Here is a 12,002-nt window from a genome sequence, read left to right on the forward strand (position 1 = left end):
TCTCACTCACACTGACCTTGTGCTAAACGGCCACATCAGACTCTGAAGCATTGCAAAAAAAAAAAAAACTAAAATTGGGTTTATTTGAAAAGTGGTCAAAATGCAGCAGGAGCCTAAAAAGCCACTCCATGATGCACATTAAAATAGGTCATCGCACAGCACAGGGGTTTTCAAGTGAAGTCAGGAGAAGTGGTTTATTTGAAGTCAAAACTCAACTGGGGCAAGAAGACGTGATTTCAAACAGCTCGTCTGCCCATAGTTTTTCCTGTAACGCGTCCAAATGCACTTTTACTTGTTCTCCATAGTGGAAATAAACCAAATAACAGTTGAAGACATCCTCTCTGCTGCAATCTGATAGGGCAGTTTTCCCTCTTCTCCCTCTGAAATGCAAATGAGCTCTGTAAACCCTGCGAGTAACAGAGGGAGCCTGAGCTCAAAGGGCACGGGGAGCATCACATCGTTTGACAGCAGCTCGCAAATTGTTGTAATGGTGAAGAGAAGCAAAGCACGAGGAGCAAAGAGGAGGAGGAGGAGGAGGAGGAGAGGGGGGCATTGTTCTAAATAAAAATAGACAAGAGACAGTGAGCCTCGGCTGCGCTGGCTTTTGAAGAAGTGAGATGAAAAGAGGATTCGGAGACGGGAGGACGTGGCTTCATGATGCTCTCTCGGGACAGACGAGCACCCACGGCGCCGTGGACGGACGCCACTCGAGATGGAAAATGTCTTCCGACTAAAAGATGAGACGTGTTGAAGCAGGACACGAGAAGACAGGACAGGACAGGACGTCCCGCCCGAAAAAAAACAGCCCACAGACAAAACATGATGAAACTGACTCTCACCCAGAGTTTGGAGCAGAGATGTCAGTGTCTGTATTCAGATTTAAACAGGAAGTGGGCGTGGTTTACACCTGAAGTTTATGCTTTTTTTGCTTTTTTCACAACAATTATTGATTCTATATAAGAACAGATGTCATCAAGTTACTAAAAAACTTTAGATTGAAGGAAGTAATGTTAATTCTGGTAATACAGAGGCTCTCAAAGTATCAAATATATTACAATATACGATAGCCATGTAAATAATTATGAGTTAGATATTTTTTTACCCCCTCATACTTAACTTTTACATCTGTTTTTCATGACTTCTAAGCTTAATTTAAATGTAAATACAATGTTTACAGAGGTCCCATTGCTATTATATAATTAAACATGCTACAAATTCAGAGAACACGTGCACTGCAAAAACTCACAACTCAACAGAAGTGTTTCTGGAGACACACAACACAAATAAGGCAGACCTACTGTAGCAGAAGACGAATGCTAAGCTTACAGTTCATATTTGCAATAATATCTAAATCATGTGATATAAAAAATATAATAAACAAAAAAAATCACCTTATTTTCGTAATTTTAATATATTTTCACAACATCTAAAGTGAAAAAGTGTTGAATCAAAGTGGCGGTGATGAGTTTGTCACTTTTTTGTGTCCCTGGAAACAATTATCCTTTTGAGTTTTTGCAGAACATGTGTCTTTGCATGTGTTTTCTTCGGTCGTTAACGACTGAAATGAAGCAATAATATGTTAAGTTATTCAATTATTATATTTATTTATTAATATTTATATTTCTCTTATATATATTTGAATGTAACTGTGTCTTTTCTATATTTTAAATTCTTTACTTTTGCTTGTTTCTTATCCAATTCACACTGATCAAATATCTCTCTCTTTTATTCCTATGTCTTCTTCCTGTCCGTGTACCTGCAGGGGAAGCCCCGCCCCGTCGTCACCTGGCTCAAAGACGACGCTCCGCTGGAGGACAAATCGGTGGGAACCCGCATCAGCGAGGTGGACAGCATCCTCTTCATCCGCACGTCGGAGCGAGCCCACTCCGGGAAGTACACGCTGCACGTCCAGATCGAGAACATGTCGGACAGCGCCGACATACACATCCAGGTCGTAGGTCAGTGAAAGAACGCCACGTCGTCAACACTTCCTGTATTTTCTCTCATTAAGATTAGAGACTCATGTGTGATGGTGTTAAAGGGATAGTTCACCCAAAATTGAAATATCTACTCACCCTCATGTCGACTAAGGGCTGGGAGAAGTTTCAGAGTCCTCCGTGGCTTCTCTGAGTTACAGGGGGTCTCGGCGTACTGTAGCAGTGCATGTCCATATAACGGTTGCAAATGGATACCAACTGTCTTCGTAACAAAAAGACACACCAAAAAACATCCAAATACCTCCATGCTGCTCGTATGTAATGTCCGTCTTGATTGAAGCCCCGAAATGATAAATTGTCCCGAAAAAAATTAAATAAGTCTATTTTTCAAGCTTGTTTGCAGCGGAAGCTTCTTGAAGCTCCTCTTCCCAGTTCGTCCAATTAAGAGGAGCTTCAAGAAGCTTCCGCTACAAAACAAGCTTGAAATATAGACTTATTTAATTTTTTTCGGGACAATTTTGCATTTCGGAGCTTCAATACAAGACGGACATTACATACGAGCAGCATGGAGGTATTTGGATGTTTTTTGGTGTGTCTTTTTGTTACGAAGACAGTTGGTATCCATTTGCAACCGTCATATGGACATGCACTGCTACGTCGAGACCCCCTGTAACTCAGAGAAGCCACGGAGGACTCTGAAACTTCTCCCAGCCCTTAGCCGACATGAGGGTGAGTAGATAATGAGTGAAATTTCAATTTTGGGTGAACTATCCCTTTAATAACCTGTTTGGAGGGGGATCATGGCTCGAGGCCAAATCTGTGTCACATGTCACAAGTTTTTTTTTTTTTTTTTTTGATGATAATTCCTAATTTCATCCTCCTAAGAATCTGTGACTCAAAGTAGAGAATCATCAAAGCTCTGATTCGTAATCCCTGCTCCTGCTCCTTGCGCTGCCACCGCCACCTCAGCGACCCGCCAGCTCGCTGCTCCTCATCTCACGGTCGGTCTCCACCTCCCCACCTCCCCGACCCGGGGTGGATTATTTGGCGGCGGGGCTCTGCTGGGATTATTTGCGTGTAGACTGGGATTAGGCCTGGATTTTGAGGGCTACTCTGTCACTTCCTCTGCTGGGAAAGTTGAGCTAATGAGAGGCTGCAGCTCCTCTGATCATCCTCCTCCTCCTCCACCTCCTCCTCCTCCTCCATGTGTCACCGCACTCTTTCAGCAGGAGACAGTGCAGGAGGGATTAACAGACACAAACTGTTGTAGCTCCTGCTCACAGTTCTGTACAGTAGAAAGATTAATGACAAATACATTACTATGTTGTACAGTATTTCTGCACAGCTCGGGCCACACAGAGGCGTCGCTGATAAACACACACACACACACACACACACACAGCTTTATTCTTCTCTATTATAATCCACAGCTGTGATTTCTCAGTTCTCCAGCTCAGTGCCAACACAGTTTTTCCACTCTTGCATGCATCTATCGCCGACTTCTTCCCTGAACCTTTGTCTTTTGCTCTGCTAATCTGTCTTTTTTTTTTGCCAAATCTCCTCTGCTGCAAGTGTAGATTTCTTTCTCTCTATGGGACTTCCTCTGCTCCAGATCTGTTAATCAATCCTCTCCTCTGCCTCTAAAAAGCTTTCTCCTGCATCTCTCTCTCCAGCCTGGGAGAAGGAGTTAGTTATCTCCACCGGCTGTACAGTGTGTTCTCCTCTCTCCTCTGCTGCTCGTGACTGTCTAATGAACTTGTCTCTGGCACAAAAAAACCCTTCCTCAACTCTCGTCTCTTCCACTCTTTGCTTCCTCTCACAATCCCATCCAGAAAAGCCGGGACCTCCCATCGCCGTGCATGTGACAGACGTGTGGGGCTTCAACGCCGCGCTGGAGTGGAAGCCGCCGAAAGACGACGGCAACTGCGAGATTATCGGCTACACCATTCAGAAGGCTGACAAGAAGACTAAGGTACGTGTGAGCAGGAGATGGTGCGTTCAGGTTCAGCTGAAGTCTGAGTGTTTTTTTTTATGTAAAGCTTCTTAACGGAGTGAAACAAGGTTGGTGAAACGCTCTCTGCAAATTCATTTAGTTTTAGTTTAATTTCCGCGTGGTGTTAGTGATCTTGTTTTAAATAACCAGTCAGTCTGGATTTAATTGAGAGATCAATAGGGCGGCCGCTTATTAAAAAAATACAAAGTTTGGAAGAATCTGAATTTGCACATTATTGGTTCAGATTATTCGTTAATTATTTTTATATTTATGTATTATTTATTTATATTATAATCATTAATTAGTTCAAGTTAGAGAGAACAAGAACTGTTCTATACACACTGGTACACTACCAACGTTGCTGCACTGATCTTTCCCACGCCATGTGAATGCATCACAAACTTTAAATGGGTACAGTATTCAAAATAGGAGATGGGCTTTTTCATCAATTTCAATTTTCATTATTTTATGAACAAGTACTCAGTATTTCACAAATCTCGCTGGCTAGAGGAAAATAAAAAAGTGTATTTCACAAATCAAATCATGTTGGTTTGTTAATCTCGCTGCAAAAATAACAAATGCCGGGATGAATTACAGAATCCGCATATTCTATTTCCATCTGAAATTTAAGTTTTTTTTTATCAAAGGTCCATCATCACTTTAGTTTCCGTCATGGAAACGACCTTGGCACAACTGGAATCAGTGACGTAGGTCAAAACAGAACACGTTAAACAGAGTTTATATTATTATTTATGCCCCCTGGTGGACGAACCGTAAACTTGCCGTAACTCAATCGTACGTTGTCCGATTTGCTCGAAACTTCACATGTGTGATGAGGTAACGACCCCGGACGCAACGGCCCACATCCCGTTACCGCCCCCTGGTGGACGAACCGTAAACTTGCCGTAACTGCATCGAACGTTGTCCGATTTGCTCGAAACTTCACATGTGTGATGAGGTGACGACCCCCAACGCAACGGCCTACATCCCGTTACTGCCCCCTGGTGGACGAACCGTAAACTTGCCGTAACTCCATCGCAAGTTGTCCGATTTGCTCGAAACTTCGCGTGTTCGATGAGGGGACAGCCCTCGACGCAGCCGCCCGCGTCCGGTGGCGCGCGGGGGTTTCGAAGAGCGCCCCGGGGGAAGCGGGGACCGGGGGGGTCGTGGGATCGGGACGCCGAGTGGCGTGGAACGAGGGCCCGTCATAGCCGCTTGCGGCTTTAATTTATTATAGTTATTATATTATATTATACTAAATATATTTTATATGTTATAATAGCCCGACCTGACCAGACCAGGGCTGTTGTTTTTTAACTCCAATACTTACCAAATAATTTCAGATGCACTTACAAACTGGTTGTATGGACGTCTGTAACTTAATTCTCAATCAACAGCCTCAATCATAAACTCAAAGTTATTATAAATAAATAACATAATGTGGTACGGCCTGTTGTCCGTCTGCAGGTGGTTAAACGCTGATTAGTTTTTCTATGATGCAACTTTAGCGTCACAAATCGTGCATTTCACATTACCGTCATCTGGTTTTGTCAAAGCATTTCCAGGCGTCGTTTCTCCAGCTTGTGGCTGTGATCGTGGTCAGCGACGAGGATTATTTGAGCGCTTGTTCCCGTCCTTAGATGAGACGGTGTCTAATAAATCGTGGCATTGATCGTTTGTAGTCGGCAGAGATGAGAGTGGAGCAGAAAGATAAACAGAACTTGTATCAGTGTTATTTTGATGTTTCTATTGGCACCTACACAGAGGAGGAGGAGGGGGAGGGGGAGGTTTGTCACTGAGCTCCAGAGCCTGACTCAACCGTCATGGTCGTTATGTTTTATGAATGGAGCGGACGGTGGATGAGGACATGGACATGGATACTGGGGGGACAGAAGCTTCTTCAGCTTATCCAGATCTCAGGCTCGGCTCTAAGCCTCTCTGAACCTCTCTCTCTCTCTCTCTCTCACACACACACACTCTCACACACACATCAGGGTTGGTTCACGGTCTATGAGCACAACCGCAGGCCCAGCTGCACCGTGTCTGACCTGGTCATGGGGAACGAGTATTCCTTTCGAGTGTTCAGCGAAAACATCTGCGGCCTCAGCGACGACGCCGGAATCAGCAAGAACACGGCCGCCATCACCAAAACAGGTAATGAGCCCCCTGCAGAGCGCCGCGCACCCAAACACAACACAACACAACACAACACCGATGCAAGAGGAGGGTTAAAGGAATAGTGCACCAAAAAATGAAATTCAGTCATTATTGACTCACCCTCATGCTGATGAATACTCCAGAGTAGTTTTTTATTCCTCAAAGTGCATCTGGAGACCCGGTTCGTAGTCCAACGAAAACTTTATATGAGAGTCAATAGCGCCCGACACAAAAACGTCCATAAAACTACACAAAAACCCTCTAATATTCCTCCAAACTGCTCATCCAAGTGTCCTGAATCGATATAGTCCAGAGTTTACTCAAAACGACGTCATTTAGGACATTTTTACAGTCTAAACAGTCCTGTATTGCGCTCTGATGTTCAACCGTCCCAGGCAAATTCAATACCGGACTGTTTAGGCTGCAAAAATGCCCTAAATGACGTTGTTTCGAGTAAACTCTGGACTATATCCCTATGAGGGTGAGTCAATAATGACTGAATTTCATTTTTTGGTGAACTACTGTATTCTTTTAAAGCTGCACGATGCTGTGTGGTGCGTTCAATGAACAACACAGTACACACAACACCAAGACTGCAGAGAAGAGCAATATTTAAAGGAGACATATTGTGCCCCTTTTCCGCAAATTAAAATAGTTCCCAGGTGTCTTAAAGACGTGCTTTGGTCAAAATACCCCAAGGATCAAACATCACAGCTCTTTTCATCCTCTCTAAACAGCCCTGTTCAGAACGGCTGGTTTCAGTGCCTGTCCCTTTAAATGCAAATGAACCACTACTTGCCCCGCCCCTTCTACCGGTACAGGTAGGGGTGGTATTATGCAAATTCAAAAACTAATGACATCATTATCAGACAATCAAGAACAGCTCATACAGTAAAACCACATGGATTTTAACCTAGAGAGCCTGAAAATTACAGATTTTTTAAAATCAGTTCTCACATTTTGGCGGCTGGAAGGCAAAATAAACACCCAAATATATGTTAAAGAGCCTTCAAAAAGTGATATTTTCATAATATGTCCCCTTTAATAACATAGCACATGAAAACACGAGTTAAAATCCGACTTGTTTTGATTTTTACCACTTTGTTGACTCAAACTTCACATGGAGAGATTAATTTATTCACTAAAAACTGAAATATTCTTTGACAGAATATTAAATAGTAAATAACATTAATGCCGGCTGCAGATTATGAAAGCAACCAGGCTGGGAAATTAACACCTGCCACCGGCCAAATGCTGCTAAGCGTTGTTGTGTTGTTGTAGCGTTGTAGTGTTGGTGCGTTTGCTTACTCCACCAGAAGATCTGGCAGCCGACCAGCCTGTCTCATTTTTTTTTGTTTTCCAAGGAGCAGTCTGGCCTGTAAAATAGTGAGAGTTGTTGATCGTAGTCGCCCCCACCTCAACACCCACCAACCAACCGACCTCAGAACCAAACGAAAGTCAGCCTCCTCTCCAGATAATTAAAATCGTAATCACACGTTTCGATTCACACGTTTGCCAGTGCAGCAGAACGTGGTGTCGAACCGAAGGCACAACAACGCAGGAGGTGATTAATTATTCACTATGTTTTACACAGAGCAGAGTCCTGGATCAATATTTTGGTGTGGGAGAGATTAAATCAAAACCAAAACCAGATTCACTCAACAGCTTCTGGCCGTCGTCTCGTCTTCCATCAGGCAGGAGTCAGTCACCGTGATACAAAACATTTATTTCAGGCTTTTCTCTATGAAAGTCAGTCGTTTCAATGGGGTAAAGAATATATTTATATATATTTATATTTATTGAAGGAGATCTGTACTTACTGTACGTCTTCTTCTGTATCTCATCTCCTTGCACTTATCAAGTAGCTGCAGCAGTTCGTACTCACACCTCTTCTCTTCAGTGTTGCCGCTTTAGATTATAAAAACCACGGCGTCTGCACCTCACTCTGAGTGTGTGTGTGTTTTTCTAGTAATAACTGACTCCTCTGTGTGTGTGTGTGTGTGTGTGTGTGTGTGTGTGTGTGTGTGTGTGTCCGTCCAGGTTTGGACTACAACCCTGCACCCTTCAAAGAGATGGACATGGCCAGATCCCCCAAGTTCACAGCGCCCCTGGTGGACAGGAGTGTGGTCGCAGGTTACACCACCGCCATCAGCTGTGCAGTCCGCGGATACCCCAAGGTATAAATATATAAATAAACATAAACACATCTTAAGTAAAACAGTGACACTATTAACCGTTGTTATATTTTGATTCTTAGTAATAAAGATAGATGAGACATATTTCAATTAAATTCCGTATATATTTACGTATGTTTCTTCCGTATTTTTCTTACGACTTTTACTCATTTAATTATCTGTGCTCTATATTTCTTCACTGTATCCGCTGCTGCTGCAACACTAGCTGCGTTTACATGGACACTTTTTCCTCTTTCCGATTGAATTCGTTCCGAATGAGTCTGGGAATTTTAATTTCTTTCGGTTTAAGAAAAGGTTTATTCCACCTCTCTGAAACCGAAGGAAATTTCTTTCGGTTTGAGCGTGTTCCTTCGATATGAGGTGTTTATATGGAGGAGTTTCATTCGGTTTGAGCTTTTAAACCGAATGAAACTGGAATATTTTGGTCCATGTAAACGCATTTACTGTGAATTTCTCCATCATGGCTTGGATAAAAGATTATTATCTTATCTTAAATTTGTCTAGTTAGAAACAACCGGTTAGTTTAGATGTTTTGAATATATTCTGTGGATTTTGATGCTGATCACATTTCTATTAATATAAACATATTAAATATTTATCTGCTGACTAGAAAATCATCTAAATGTGGATCGTCTTTATATAAAACACTCAGAAATCATGATACCTGAGGAAAACGACTAATTAGCCCTGTGTTTACAGTGCGTAACGTCCCTCAACGTTAGGTCGCCCCGGTCGCCGTGGCACGCGGCCACGCCACAGATTTCCTGCTTTGTGTTTTTCCGAGCGAGCTACGAGTTTAAAGTGTCAAACAGCGAGTGTGGAGCAGTGAGGGAGGGTTTTGATGCCTTTGCAGCTGAGGTGTATTTTTGTGTCTGAAGCGAGAACAAGAGGTGGAGCAGAAACATCTTTGAACACGTTTCTGTTTTTTTTTTTTTTTCTGTTTTTTTTTTATCCAGTCGAATCGGCAAAGATTTGTCAAGCCGAAATGTTGACCTAATTTCACCTCTTCCCTCTCTCTCTATCTACTCTCCTCCCCTCCCAACATCCCTCGCTCTGTTTATACACTCCCTCCCTCTTTTTTTTCTCTCCTCCATCCCGCCAATTTTCACCTCCTCCCCCTCTCCCTCCTCCTCCAACTGTTCCTCAGCCAAAGATCATTTGGATGAAGAACAACATGATCATCGGTGAAGACCCGAAGTTCCTGATGCAGAACAACCAGGGCGTGTTGACTCTGAACATCCGCAAGCCGAGCCCGTTCGACGGCGGCCGCTACACCTGCAGGGCCGTCAACGACCTCGGGCAGGACGAGGTCGAGTGCAAGCTGGAGGTTCGAGGTAAAGCACACTTCTTTAAAAAAAAAAAAAAAAAACTTTAGCTCAGTGGTTCCCAACCTTTTTTTGGCTCGTGACGTGACCCCATATTGACATAACAAATTTCTGGTGACCCCCGATCACGTGCAGTCATGTGAACGCAGCCGTCAGCTCAGATGTTTTTATGCTGCATTTTATCTGAACTAAATTCATATTTGAGAAAGTGAAAGTATAGAAAAAAGTTGTTTAAAGGGATAGTTCAACATTTTGGCAAATTGGCCCATTGCCATAATCCCTATAGTCATAGCAGTAGGTTCGTTACCATTAATTGTCGGTGCAAGCTATTTTTAGAACGGTGGAGCAGAGCCGCAAGCTGCTCATAGCTACGCTACGGAGGCTAATGGGATTTCTTGGTTTCCCTCATCAAACTCATCAAATACACAATCCAACAACTCCAAGACGCTCTGGTGGACAAGTTGTAACCTGCACATTCACCACGCTATGAGATAATAACAGAACGTTACCAGACAGAGTTGTTTTAGAGGCAAATTCATGCAAAACCGCTGATGCGCGTTGCCTTCAGGGACAGTTTTTCATCAAGCAGTCTCTGAATTTACCTCTAAAACAACTCTGTCTCGTAACGTTTTGTTATTATCTCATAGCGTGGTGGATGTGCTGGTCACAACTTGTCCACGAAAGCGTTTTGGAGTTGTTGGATTGTGTCTTTGATGAGTTTAATGAGGAAAAAACCAAGAAATCACATGAGCCTCACGTCTCTGCTCCGCCGTTCTAAAAATAGCTTAATTGCACCGACAATTAAAGGTAACGAACCTACTACTAAGACTATAGGAACTATGGCAATGGGCCAATTTGCTTAAATGTTGAACTATCCCTTTAAGATTGTGTTTGGTGTTTTTAATCATATTTTTTAAAAGAATAATAATTAGTTAAAAGATCCCAACCCCAAAGTTAAAAACGCTGCTCTAGCTCTTCCCATAGTGCCTCAGTCGGAGCCGTAAAGAGAGCGTGCGACCCCGGGGGCGTGTCTCTGACAGCCTTCAATAAAGCTCAGCGTGACAAATCTCCATCTCCTTCAACTTTCCTCCGCCTGAGCTCCTCTTGTTTTGCGAAGCTGAAATTCGGGCGCTAAAAATAAATCACCTTATTGTATTTGTCAGTTTAAAGTTTGAGCGTCCCGAGCTCTGCGTTTTTGTTTTTTTCTTTTCATTTCTTTTTTCCAACAGGATGATGATCTACCGGCCTCTCACGCTCATTTAAATTTCTCTTTCTCTCTCTTTTGCAGTCGCACATGATAAAGCAGAGGAGAAGAAATGAGCGACAGCACGAAACAGCGGAGGATACAGTCGAACAGGAATAGTAGTGGATTATGTATAACGGGATAGTCATGAATAAATATGATTAGAATAGATCGCTGCTGAGCCACTAAAGCCAAACCCCCTCCTCGGTCCTGTACGCTTCTTCGCCTCTCGCCGCCACCAACACCGCCGCCGCAATGACGAACGCCACCATCAGTAAGACGCCATAAATTCTTACAGCAAGCTGCCACCTTGTCCGAGAGACGCCACAGTGTTAGTGTAGCTGCTGCTCTGCACCCGCTGTGACCACACACACACACACACAGACTCACACACACACAGAGATGGATTTGTCTTATCTGTGAAGTGGAGCTGTCACTGAACACACTTATAAAACAGCCTTTCATCCATTACGGCGTCCTGTGTGGTCTGTTCTGCGTGTGCATGTGAGACGTTTTTATAGACGGTTGTGATGAATTTATGATTGTGTGTCCTCCTCCTCTTCTTCCTCTTCTTCTTCCTCCTCATCATCGTCATCGACGTGGTCGTTGTTGCAGAGTCTGTTGATGCTTGAACGGAGGGATTTGTTACTCAGCCGCGCATGTCCGGCTACATGGAGCCACCAGGATTAAAGGAGAATTCCGGTCATTTTTGACCCCTAAATCGTTGTACCCAGTGTTGCTACGCTACTAAAATTGATGCAGGCAAACTGGAGTTTCACCATGGCTACCCGGCGCTAGGGATAGCGACAACGCTAACCCATGGGGGCAATTCTTTCAACCACAACAAACACTCAAAAAACAATCAAATATCTATCTATAGTGTACAGTATAAACAGTATAAACTTTGTGTTTTTGCATGTAGTCACTCACCTCATACAGCCGAACTCTGAAACATCCTGGAAAGACATTACTATCCGATCGCAGAGCGCCTTCTCTCCCCGCCACAGAAACAAACGCTTTTTCCATGTTGTGGCGATTTCTTTACAAAAATAAACGGTGGAGCAGTGCAGTGGTAATGTCCAAAATATCTCCAACCATTTATTTTTGTAAAGAAATCATCACAACAAGGAAAAAGTGTTTCTGTTTTCTGTT

The 12,002-nt window shown here is 43.3% G+C and overlaps 1 protein-coding gene across 1 annotated transcript in view; it reads left to right on the forward strand.

Moving 5' to 3' along the window:
• The window catches only part of mybpc2a (myosin binding protein Ca), a 50,720-nt gene extending 39,678 nt beyond the window's left edge, over window positions 1–11,042 (forward strand). Inside the window, exons 22-27 of the mRNA XM_083977754.1 lie at window positions 1,763–1,958; window positions 3,770–3,909; window positions 5,925–6,084; window positions 8,128–8,264; window positions 9,430–9,616; window positions 10,896–11,042. Of these exons, the coding sequence (XP_083833880.1) occupies window positions 1,763–1,958; window positions 3,770–3,909; window positions 5,925–6,084; window positions 8,128–8,264; window positions 9,430–9,616; window positions 10,896–10,927 (852 nt within the window). The 3' untranslated portion in view covers window positions 10,928–11,042. The remainder of the gene's footprint in view (window positions 1–1,762; window positions 1,959–3,769; window positions 3,910–5,924; window positions 6,085–8,127; window positions 8,265–9,429; window positions 9,617–10,895) is intronic.
• The last annotated feature ends 960 nt before the right edge of the window (window positions 11,043–12,002 follow it).

The sequence above is a fragment of the Trachurus trachurus genome (assembly GCF_905171665.1).
Source record: "Trachurus trachurus genome assembly, chromosome: 8".
Classification (NCBI taxonomy): domain Eukaryota; kingdom Metazoa; phylum Chordata; class Actinopteri; order Carangiformes; family Carangidae; genus Trachurus; species Trachurus trachurus.